Source organism: Puntigrus tetrazona, unplaced genomic scaffold, assembly GCF_018831695.1.
Source record: "Puntigrus tetrazona isolate hp1 unplaced genomic scaffold, ASM1883169v1 S000000001, whole genome shotgun sequence".
NCBI classification, from domain to species: Eukaryota; Metazoa; Chordata; class Actinopteri; order Cypriniformes; family Cyprinidae; genus Puntigrus; species Puntigrus tetrazona.
Genome location: NW_025047681.1, coordinates 406,249 through 419,123, shown reverse-complemented (window position 1 = coordinate 419,123; position 12,875 = coordinate 406,249). Strand labels below are relative to the sequence as shown.

The window sequence follows — 12,875 nt, the reverse complement described above, 5'->3', positions numbered from 1 at the left end:
TGGCCTATAAGCGATAACAGAATCTTCAACTGAACAAAGTACACAGATTAGCTATATTGCTAATAGACAGAACCAGTCTATGGAGGATGCCATCACACACCTCCTCCACACAACCACAAGCCACCTGGATTTTAGGAAAGGGAACTATGTGAAAATGCTGTTCGTGGACTATAGTTCGGTACCTGGGTGTTCACATCACGCAGGACCTGTCTTGGTCCTGTCACATCAACACCCTGGTGAAGAAGGCCCGGCAGCACCTATACCATCTGAGGCGCTTAAGGGACTTCAGACTCCCATCTCAGGTGCTCAGGAACTTTTACACCTGCACCATCGAGAGTGTCCTGACGAGAAACATCACCTCCTGGTTTGGAAACAGCACCGTGCAGGACAGGCGAGCTCTTCAGAAGGTGTGGTGCGGTCAGCTGAGCGCACCATCCGCACTGAGCTCCCCTGTGCTGCAGCACATCTACAACAAGCGGTGCTGTACCAGAGCCAGGAAGATCGTGGAAGACCTCAGCCATCCCAACAATGGACTCTTTTCTCTGCTGCGTTCAGGAAAGCGCTGTTCCCTGAAGGCAAACACAGAGAGAATGAGGAGGAGTTTCTTCCCGCAGGCCATTCGGAGTCTGAACCAGAGAACACCCAGCACCTAATCACCGGGATTCCCATGTCTACCCCTCTTCCCCAGATACCCACTTACAACTGGACAATTACACTGGACAATATTGCACTAGTCACTTTACATTGGTCATTCACACAGCCACTTTATATTTTATATTTTATACTTTATTTCATTTTTTATCTTATATCTTATTTATACTTTTGCACACTTCTTTGTCTATATATATTTTTAGATTTTATATTTATATATATAGAGATATATATATATATATTTTGTTTTCTTTCTTGTTTCTTCTATAGATATATATTTTGTTTTCTATTCTGACGCTGGACGGTTGTAAAACATTTCACTGCATGTTACACCATGCATGTATGTGTATGTGACAAATAAAATTTGAATTTGAATTTGAATTAATACAATTGTGTTATAATGTTTGAGTAAATTGCCAAGTAAAACAAAAGCGAAGACGTTACTGGAACCGTTTCAAATGATTCAGTCTGATTTGGTGATCTGGTTTGCCCAGTTCACAAAGAAAAACTGGTAAAAGTCAAACAATTTGTTTACTATTTGTCAGTGGAACAAAGAGCCTCAGTGAAGGGAGAATTTACCACCCATTTCCCAACATTCCAAGTTCTTATTAAAATTAGGGGTACATGTATATGTATACATATATCTATACATATACATATACATATATACATACATATATACACACACATATACATATATATATACATATATATATATATATATATATATATATATATATATATATATACATATACATATACATACATATATATATATATATATATATATATATATATATATATATATATACACATATATACATACAAAAATTGCCTATTGATTGAGTAAACTGCCCAACAGTGCTGTCGAGCATTTGGCATTACATCAGAACTGAAATAACAGGAAGCATTCTTCTCATTTCATTCAGGAATCTCATGAGGTGGAGACTGAAACTAAGGACAAACTGAAAATGGCAGAAAGACTTTCTGGTAAGCTCAGTTCTTTCTGTGTATCAAATATATTAGTATACTGCTAATAAATATCAGATGAACATGCTTTAAAACTTACATTAATTGAAATTAAAAACTAGACCAGACATACTGATAAAATCTAATAACGTATGCAACACGTTTTTTTAATCTTTGATCTAAACATAATTATCCCTTTATGCTGAGATTAATAACAATAACAATAACAATCAACAATACAAGAGTTTACAACTTTTTCGTTTGCTATCATTAATTTAATCATGTTTAAACTTTTAAAAATCATTTATCATGAATTGCAAAACAATTTAAGCTATCATCAGAGATAAAGTTTACAATAAAGTGAAATCGCCTTTCCCTGTGATTGGGGGTTCTGCAGGCATTTGTTTTGTTTCCTTCATTTATTTAGATTTAAACTTAGGAGGCTACATATCAGCTTTTCCTATTGCTTGCAAGGCGGTGACTATCCCTGTTGGCAGGCATGCCATGGTAATCATCCTTCTAGCTCCTGAAGTACCGGCTGCAAACAAGACAAATATGATAGACAGGTCTCAAAATATATAAAGTAATTAAAACCTATCATGACACTGGCCAAACATACATATATATTATGAGGTGCCAAACAGGAAATAATTATATAAAAATCTGAATATATAGAAGTAAATCTGAATATATAAATGTAAATTGTGAATATATAGTTACGTCTGAATCTTATGTCTGAATATATAGAAGTAAATTGGAATACATAGAAGTAAATCTGAAAATATATATTTGCAATTCTCAATATATAAATGTAAATTGTGAATATATAGTTGTAATTCTAAATATATAAATGCAAATCTAAATGTATAGTTGTAATTTTGCATATATAAGTGTAAGTTGTATATATAAATGTAAGTCACGTTCCAGAGGAAGCTTGAATTTCTCTAAAGTTGTAAAACTGAACGATGCCCGCTGTATGACGCCTGAGCTGTCATGAGAACGCATCAGCCCCACGATTCAGTTTTCCTGGAATGTGAACATCCTCAGCGACTTCAGCCGTGGTGGACTCCAAAGGAGGAGATAGCGGGAGAGTTGCGACAAGCGTCAGGAGCGAACACTGCCCTGATAGTTGATGTATGCAACGGTCGCAATGTTGTCCGTATGGACTAGCACATGTTTGCTCTCCAACATTGGATGAAACCGGCACAGATCAAGCAGCACGTTCTAAAGACGACCACTGACACCTTGCAAAAGGAGGTCAAGACATATAGGTCATTGCAAAAGAGACTGGCTGTTCATAGAGCTCTGTGTCCAAGCACATTAATAGAGAGGAAAAGACGTAAAAGTGTACAAGCAATAGGGATAACTGCACCCTGGATAGGATTTTGAAACAAAACTCATTAAAAAATGTGTGGGTGATTCACAAAGAGTGGACGGCAGCGGGAGGCAGTGGTTCAAGAACCACTACACACAGACATATGCAAGAAATGGATTTCAGATTCGCATTTCTTGTGTCAAGTCACTCTTAAACAACAGACAGCATCAGAAGAGTCTCGCCTGGGCTAAAGACAAAAAGGAGTGGACTGCTGATAGTAAATGTTGCATTTCCTTTGGAAATCAGTGTCCCAGAGACTTGGTAAAGAGAGGAGAGGCACAGAATCCATGTTGCTTGAGAAAAGTGTAAAGTGTCCACAGTCAGTAATGGTTTGGGGAGCATCTGCTGTCATCTGCTGGTGTTGGTCCACTGTGTTTTCTGAGGTCCAAGGTCAACGCAGCTATATACAAGGACGTTTTAGAGCACTTCATGCTTCCTGCTGCTGACCAACTTTATGGAGATGCAGATTTCATTTTCCAACAGGACTTGGCACCTGCACACAGTGCCAAAGCTACCAGTGCCTGGTTTAAGGTTCATGGTATCCCTGTTCTTAATTGGCCAGCAAACTCGCATGACCTTAACCCCATAGAAAATCTATGGGATATTGTGAAGAGGAAGATGCAATATGCCAGACCCAACAATGTAGAAGAGCTGAAGGCCACTATCAGAGTAACGTGGGCTCTCATATCACCTGAGCAGTGCCAAAGACTGATCGACTCCACGCCGCATTGCTGCAGTAATTCAGGCAAAAGGACTCTCAACTAAGTATTGAGTGCTTTACATGCTCATACTTTTCAGTTGCCCAATATTTAAAAAAAATCGTTCTTTGTATTGGTCTTAAGTAATATTCAAATTTTCTGAGATACTAGGGTTTTTTTATTTGTCAGAAACGTGGGTCACATGCTCTGTCAAAAATCTAATTTTCATAACTATTTGTTTCATCAAGGTCTCTTTAAATCATAATGAGCTCTGCTCACCTGCCTTCGCTTCCATTTAAAAAAATAGAAATATCACAACATCAGAAGCCCAGGGACAAAAATTCAAAGAAAAAGATCTTTCAATAGAACTCAAGAGAACTCAAGAGAACACATAAACCAAAAGGGCACCAGCAAGCAAAAATAACAAAAAGAGAGCCACTTAAATAGGGAAGCTAACTAGACAGGGCTGGGACTAATAAACCTAATTAGCTGAGAGAAAGAAACACAGGAAAATTGGTACCATCAAGTGGCGAAAATATATATGCTTAAAAAAGATTAAATCATTTTATCTTTTATAAGTATACTAATATTTATTAATTGTAATAATTAATTTACTAATGCTTAACAATTGATTAATAGAATAAAGGAAAAAAAACATTACTTACCAGTGTCTTCTCATTGTAACAGATATACGGATTGTGCTGTTGGGCAACACTGGATCAGGAAAAAGTGCATCAGGAAACACCATCCTGAATAAAGACCTTTTTGATGTGAAAAACTCTACAGGATCAGTTACAGAAAACTGTACCAAACAAGAAGCAAATGTGGATGGACGCAGCATATCAGTTATTGACTGTCCAGGTCTGTTTGACACTCGAGATCAGAGTAAAGAAATGCTGCGACATGTAACGAGGCAGTGCATGAACCTATCTTATCCTGGGCCTCATGCATTTCTGCTGGTGATGAAACTGGGTGTGAAATTTACAGAGCAGGAGAAGAATGTTATAAAATGGATTCAGGAGAACTTTGGAGAAGATGCCATCAACTACACCATCATTCTGTTCACTCATGCTGATGTGCTGAGGGGCAAGCCTATAGAGACATATATCAGTAAAAGCAATGAATTAAAACAATTGATCAAGACCTGTTGGGGAAGATATCACTCATTCAACAATGAGAACAGAAATAATCGAGATCAGGTCACAGAACTTCTGCAAATGATACGTAAAATGGTTCTTTTTAATGGAGGAAAGGAGTATGCTTTTCAGATATATAAAGAAGCTCAGGAAATCGGAAAGCTCAGCTCTAAAAGACACTGAGAAAAAATGACTAACAAGTAGCATTGTAGCAGTTGTGGGAGGTTTTTTGACAGTAAAACTATGTTCCTGTAATTGGGTACGTTTTGGAAATTTTCTGCCTGTACTATATCATATGGCACATAATATACAATAATATTCACTCTAATGTTTATATTATGCTATCACATAATTCAGATATTTAAGTATATTTCTGTCTTTCATTTTTCTTCTTGCATTCAAATGTGTCAGCTGTATAAAACTGATTAAAAAGGGAATTGCCACTATAAACAAACATGAGACTTTTTTTTCTGTACACTGATTTCTATTAGGTACAAAACTTAAAATCTTAACCCTCATGTGTTGTTTGAGTCTTGAGATTTTCTTTTTTCCCGAAAATACTGGCTGGTTATGTACTTGCTACCAGCACATGTGTCATTCATTCACCACAGTCACATACCTCTGAAGCACTACCTACCAAATCATCCTCTCCAGAATACTAATCACCCTCACTCATGTTGCTCATTAGAGAAACTTCTTAAATACCACACTCCCTCAGTTGCACTTTGTCAGATCTACTGTTCACACTCCTCTATGCTAGTTCCTGACCCTCTATGCTCTGTAGATTGCCCTGATAGTGACCTTAATACTAACACCGCACCGCCATCTGCCTCAGGATGTCCCATGCCCAAGTTCGATTGTTCATTCAGATGCAACTGCAACAGTTCACCTCAGAGGAAGACTAGGTAGCATTTCTCATCTCTCTGCTCTGTGGAAAAGCACTTCAATGGGTGAAAGCCATCTGGAATAACAATAATCCCATCATCTACTCATTTGACCAGTTCATCCGTCATTTCTCTGAGGTGTTCAGTACCATTACAGGGCCAATAACAATTTCTGATCAGTTGATCCATTTACAGCAAGGTGCTTCTTCAGTTCATCACTACACCCTTTGTTTCCACACGCTGGCAGCGACTAGTGGCTGGGATGAGGCCGTGCTGCTGTGCACCTACCGGCATGGACTCAATCCCGAAATCAGAGCTTCCACGGCATTGTATGATGATTCCATTGGATTAGAGGATTTTCTGCAACAAACCACCAGAGTCTCCCAGAGACTGGCCACCTGCCAAAATTCTAATCCCGCTTCTCAGCCAGCCTCGGTGGCAGCTAGACCTCCAGTACCAGAACACATGCAAGTGGATTACAATCCGTTTTCCTGAACTGAATGAAATCGGAGACTTACATCTGGACTGTGTCTGTATTGTGGCAACCAAGGGCACCTCACTCGCAACTGTCCTATTCGACCCCCACACCCTGTGGTAAGTACTATCACATCTGAAATTGATACTGCAACACTATCTTTATTACCCATCACTCTGTATACTGCTGAATTCTCAATATCTGTCTCCGCATTGGTTGATTCAGGGTCATCAGGAAACTTCAACTCCTTGGACTGTTTAAGCAAACTACATCTCAAGAAACAACATCATTCAACAGAATACTCCATAACAACCATCCAAGGAAAGCCACTTGAGCGTGGGAAAGTTTATCACATCTCCACATCCATCACTCTACAAATTCACCAGGAGAAAATTCAGTTTCTGGTACTGGAGGATTCCATTGTAAGCATCATCTTGGGACGTCCATGGCTCCAGCTACATCACCCTACACTCCACTGGGATCCCTGTGATATCAGTAGTTGGAGTGAGCATTGCCATCAACACTGTCTATCCAATCGTCGACTTTCACGTGCTGTCTCTATTCCTCTTGCATCTACCCAGGTTGAAAGTCCAGAAACGTCAAGAACCAGAAAATCCAGCTGAAATCTCAGTGGAGTACTTGGCGTTCCAGGATGTTTTCAGAAAGCAAGCTGCCTCCCAACTTCCAACTCATTGGCCATGGAGTATATAAAGGAAGCATTAAAGCAAGGATTTATTCGTCCATCCACCTCATGTTGTATCCAAGGAATTGAACAGATGATTTGTGGAACTCGCTTTTTTCTAGTTTAAGGAATAACTGATGACAACGGAGCTTATGGAGGACCTGCTGGACATGTTGGCGATGTTCGGCTTAGTTCCAGGAGTACTCGGCCGCTTCCAGTTGGGCACTCACGAGTACTTGGTTATGCCATATGGGTTATCCATCAGTCCCTCTGTCTTCCAAACATTTATGAATGAGGTGTTCCTGGAATTCCTCTATAAGTTTGTAGTGGTGTATATTGATGACATCTTGAACTACTCCCGGAACTAGGCGAACATCAGCAACACATCCAGCAGGTCCTCCATAAGCTCTGTCGTCATTAGCTATTCCTCAAACTAGAAAAATGGGAGTTCCATAAATCATCTTTTCAATTCTTTGGATACAACATGAGTGTCGAGAGTGTGCAAATAGACAAAGGGAAGGTCGATGCAGTCCTCAAATGGCCAGAACCCATCAAAATCAAGGAGTTCCAACGCTTTTTAGGTTTTGCTAACTTCTACCATCGTTTCATCAAGAACTACAGTTCTATCACTGCCCTGATGACTTCCCTTCTGAGGTGCAAACCGAAACACCTGACTTGGTGCCCCTCTGCCCACGAAGCTTTCCTCTATCTAAAGAAGACCTTTTGCTTTCCCAAGCGGCTGATGATTCCTCGCTCCTCCATCCCTGTGCCTTTTATTCCCACAAGCTGTCACCGGCAGAGCAAAACTATGATGTGGGAAACCTGTTGGCCATCAAATTAGCCCTGGGGGAGTGGCAACACTGCCTGGAGGGTGCCATTCATCCATTCAGGATCATTACTTACCACAAGAATCTGCAATACATCCGTGAGGCTAAGAGACTCAATCTCCATCAAGCACGCTGGGCTCTTTTTCTAACACACATCAACTTCAAGATTACTTATCGATTCGGATCCAAGAACATTCCTGCAGATGCACTTTCACGCCAATATACTACTGATTCATCCAACAAACTGGAACCCATCATTCCCGACACTCTCATTGTCAGCCCCATCATAAGGAATTAGATCAACAGATCCAACAAGCAACCCTCCAGGAGCCAGCACCGTCAGAATGTCCAGAAGGAAAGACCTATGGAGGAGGGGGTAATGTCAGGCATTCACCACAGTCACCTCCTCTGAAGCACCACCCACCAGATCATCATCCCCACAATACTAATCACCCTCACATGTTGCTCATTAGAGACACTCCTAAAATACCACACTCCCTCAGTTGCGCCCGTAAGATCTACCATTCACACCCCTTTACTACCCTTGACCCTCTATGCTCTGTAGATTGTGGACACCGTTTCCTGTGGACATACACTATACACTCAGCTAAATTCTTAGCCATCGCCTATTTCAGTTCTCTGTTCCAATAAATGATCATCATTGTTCCATTGTACCTGAGATTGTGTGACAACATGTGGGAATTAAAGGTAACAAGGAAGTAAACAAAACATCAAGAGGGGTCAATATATTTCTAAAACCAGGTAAAGCGGGTAAATTTGACCTGCACACCTTAAAGAACATATTTTACTGGATTATGCCACTCTCATGAAATGATTGTCTAGTAATCAACTATTTTTGTTCTAGTTAAGCCCTTTCATGCAGGCCACTTTTCCCATTTTATAAAGGTCAATATAAACTAAACAAGCACTGACAGCATATTTGAGTGGTGTAATAATATACTACAATGTCATTAATTCATATATGAAGATATAATATAGGTGTCAAGGCAGAGGCTGATGGAGACTGGCAGACCAGTGGCAGATCCAGCACACTAATGGCGGACTGAGGGTGAACAGCGGGGCAGACAGGATCCAGGGGTGAAGACAGGAACGGATGTTTAATGAATTCAACCTTTCATTCACACTTTTAAAAATGTGGTACATTAATTAGTTTGATTACATCTTGAGTACTTGCCTATTGTATAATTAAGTGCATTTGAGAAACCATTAAAAATACTTTAGATGGTTCAGAACAGAACAGCCAGGCTAGTGCTTCATTATCCCTTCCGGTCAATGCTAGTGAAAGTTGTCATGGCTGCAGTTGAAGGTTAAATTAAATTTATGATCGTTAGTATTTATTCATAAGGTATTGAAGTATCATACGCCTTGTTTATTCTTTAATAAAACTTGTTAATGTGTGACTTAGACATGATTCTAAAACACATCAAGCGAGTAAGGATGACATTATTTTACTGTATCCACAAAATAATTTGATGAAAAAAAAACTGTGTTTTATCGAGGTTCTGGTCCTTGGAATTTGGTTCCATAAATATAGGAAAGAGTAACTGTACATACATATTTCAAAGTGTCACCAAGCCAGCAGAGGGAGTTTACCTCTGGGTGATCTGTGATCACTCCTCTGCTGCTACTCCCTGTTAAAACTCTATAAATACTGTTGTAGGCCCCTCACCTGCAGGTTCCATTGTACTATTGTTGGATTGTCGTTTGATTGTTGTTTCCGAGTCTTAGATTCTTTGGTTTTGACCCTGCCTGTCTTCTGATACTGTGATTGTTTGCTACCTGACCCGACCTCCGCCTGTTTTTGGATTTTGTTATTGCCTTGCCTCTTACACTCCTGTTTGCTGCGTTTTGACGCCTGTCTGCTTTGACCATGCCTTTGCTCAATAAAAGTCTGCAAATGGATCCGCACGCCTCAGACCCCTCATTCATGACACAAAGAAACTATAAAATATGAAGGTGTATATTTTATGTAGTGCTGCGATAAGTTGATTTTGTAAGGGTCCCCTTTTCCTGCAGAACGGAATCCAGAGGCCCTGGTCGAAGGTCAATGCTTGTTCGGTCTTTTTCTTTGCATCTCGTTAAAAATCACTAATATTTATTAATATTTTGTGTATCCAATTATATATATAATTACACTGACCTTATATATAATTTTATCTGACTCCAATCTTTCGTGATTTTAGTTATATTTATTTAAATGTAACTGCTGATCCCTCTAGTTGTGATTAAATTTGGATCATTAATTAACTATAATATTTCCTAGTTTCGACTTATCGTTAGATTTAGGAGTCTGGGTCGCTTAGAGACCTTGTTTGGCCAGAAAAGACTCACGACACATCTGGGCTAGTCCAGGTCTTAGTCAGAGGCTACCCCGCAGATCGCTTACCTTAATGCAGCCATCTCCTCAATAGACTCAAAAGAGTAATTTTTATGCGTTCCCTATGTAATAGCATGCTAAGCCAGTTTGGTGGACAGAAGTCAAGATCTCAAAAATGTGCCCCCGGCTCCATCCATCGATCGTTGATATGAGTCACCATATTATTTCACCCTAAGTTATTTCAGACAATATTATAAATTAACCAAGATTAACATTTATTTTACCAGGCTAGAATAGTTGTTTACTCTCTTATTGAAGTCCTTTTGTTCCTTCTCAGATTAGTCTTATTGCATTTACAGGTTTTGATTCACCTCCTTACAATTTATATAGAAATAATCAACATTAACCCATAACACTATATGTATTTTTTGTCCATAAAATGTTAGATACCTTTTTATAGTTCCTTTTTTTTTATTTAAAACAACAAAATGTAATACTTGGCACATCCAGATATTGCAGAGTTCTGTGTTTCTATGTGAACAACATTTTATTACAAATGTAAATTTTGACCATATCTCTACACTTAAACCTAATCTTACCCATGAGTAATGCCTAATATCAGAGGAAATGATAAACAATGATGTACAAGCACCAAACACTGTAAGCCTAAAGTAAAAAAAAAAAAAAAAAAAAAAAAAAAAAAAAATTGTAAAATGGTTCTTCAAATCAAAAGTAAATAATGCACACATTATGAACTAGTCTTTATTAAAGTATCAGATATGGATTTTGTGTCAAAAATATTTTTAGATATATTAATGAATTTGTATGTAATAAAATATACTTTATAGATTTTTTTTTATTTATTAATTTTATTTTGTTTCCCACGTTTATTAAAACTGAAAAAGAATATTATCACTGAGTTAGGTCTAAATTAATTTAAATTCACAAAGAAGGGCAAATATATGAGTGTTACTTTATTCATAACAATAAAAATAATAAACAAAATGTTTATTTGTTCAGACCTAATAAACAAGCTCTTTGCGCATTACTAGAAATATTTTCATTTCATTAAAACGACTCCAGTAGGGATCTGGTCAACAAACGTTTTCTTTTTAAACATCCTCCTGACTGAATAAAAGTGATGCACTTCTAATAATTTCTAACATGCATAAAGATGCCAATAGCTACTACTACAGCTACTACTGCCACTATGAATGATAATCTTTTTTCAACATTACTGTACAAGCCACTGGTTACTTTTTCAAAGATTAATTTTCTCTGGACATGTGTATACACAGAACGAGTGTAGTACTTTCCGCGTTCCTCTCCACCATTTTATCTATCTTTTCCAGTAGTTCTGTGACCTGAGACCGATTTGCTCTGTCGTCATTTTCTAATGAATGATATTTGCCGCGCAGCTAATAACAAAGTTTCGCAGATCTTCATTCTCTTCTACATGATCCTTCAGTGTTTTATTCTTCAGATATTTGGCATGAGTGAAGAGAGTGAAGACGTAGCGTGATGCTTCTTCTCCAAAGTTCTTCTGAACCCATTTTACTGCGTTCTTCTCTTCATCTGTGTACCTCTGATCCAGTCTGATGACCAGCAGGAACACGTGAGGACCAGGAGCAGACAACGCCATGCACTCCGCTATTTTAGCCTTCAGTTTGTCTTCAGTCATCATTTCAGATTTCACATCCTTCTTTTCACCCATCCATGTGTCAAACAGTCCTGGAGTGTCAATTATGGCGACATTCCTTGAACCTATTTTTGAGTTTCTCATCTCACATTCTTGAGTAACTGATTCTGGATTGAGGTCTTCAAAAACGCATTTCTGCCCAGAATTGTGTTTCCTGTAGCACTCTTTCCTGATCCAGTTTTGCCCAGCAGCACAATCCTCAGATTTCCTAAAGTAAGAGAGAAACTTGTTTTAAATAGTACATTTAAAATGTTCCTGTCACGGCTTCCAACTTAAAAAAAGATTCATTTGCTGACTCCAAAGAAACAATCTACGTAGGTCAAAACAGGCTAAACTGGCCACTCCAACAACTGACTGTGATAGTTCCAAGTAACAAATGTTAGGATTCATTAGCCAATCACAAATGTCCACATTTAAAGAAACCACCAAAGCTAACAACCAGCTAAACCCATTTGTTACAGTAAAATTATTATTATTGTTGTTCTTGTCCTACATTATGTATTTGGTTATTTTTATTGTTTATTTTTACAATAATTATTTTGATTCAACATATTGCTTAAGGTTACATATATCTTGAATAAATGTATTTCTGCTTCCCTACACTATTACATATAGCAAAGTGTCATAATAAGTGTAAATCTAGCCATTATATTTGTTTTTGTGTATTTAAGTAGGTTAAAATATAAAATAGGAAGAGATAATGAACACCCAAGAAATAAAGGAATATATATATATAATAGCGGTGCAGTATCTTCCCATTCAAAAATCCATCATGATTAAATTGAACTGACCTGTAATAGTAGACATTTCTACACAAAACCTTGTATAGTCAGCTCTAGGATCTGCTCCCTAATTATAGTGTTCTTTCTTTCTCTTTCTCACAGTGACTCTCAGCACTCTGGTTACCTCCTACTTGTGATCACATGACTGAAACTGCAAATCTGTTTTGATTTAACACTCGTTCATATTGATATTTGTCATTCACTTTATTGCATTTGCTCAGTGTTCTATTTTAATATTACATATTGATTTATTTTATCAAGAATGTTCCCATTTTTTAGAATGTTCCCATTATTGTTTTCTTGAGGACACGTCATGCTTCTCACTTGACACACCACGGCCACAATAACACAGCATGACA

The 12,875-nt window shown here is 38.1% G+C and overlaps 1 protein-coding gene and 1 pseudogene across 1 annotated transcript; one reads left to right on the top strand and one right to left on the bottom strand.

Moving 5' to 3' along the window:
• The first annotated feature begins 1,597 nt into the window (after positions 1 to 1,597).
• On the top strand, positions 1,598 to 5,283 carry LOC122331503 (GTPase IMAP family member 7-like). Its single transcript, XM_043228936.1, has 2 exons — positions 1,598 to 1,641; positions 4,381 to 5,283. Exons 1-2 carry the CDS (start codon positions 1,623 to 1,625, stop codon positions 5,010 to 5,012), a joined length of 651 nt encoding a protein of 216 aa, XP_043084871.1. The 5' UTR covers positions 1,598 to 1,622; the 3' UTR covers positions 5,013 to 5,283.
• Positions 5,284 to 11,136: 5,853 nt separating this feature from the next.
• LOC122331444 lies at positions 11,137 to 12,541 on the bottom strand (annotated as a pseudogene).
• Positions 12,542 to 12,875: the final 334 nt, after the last annotated feature.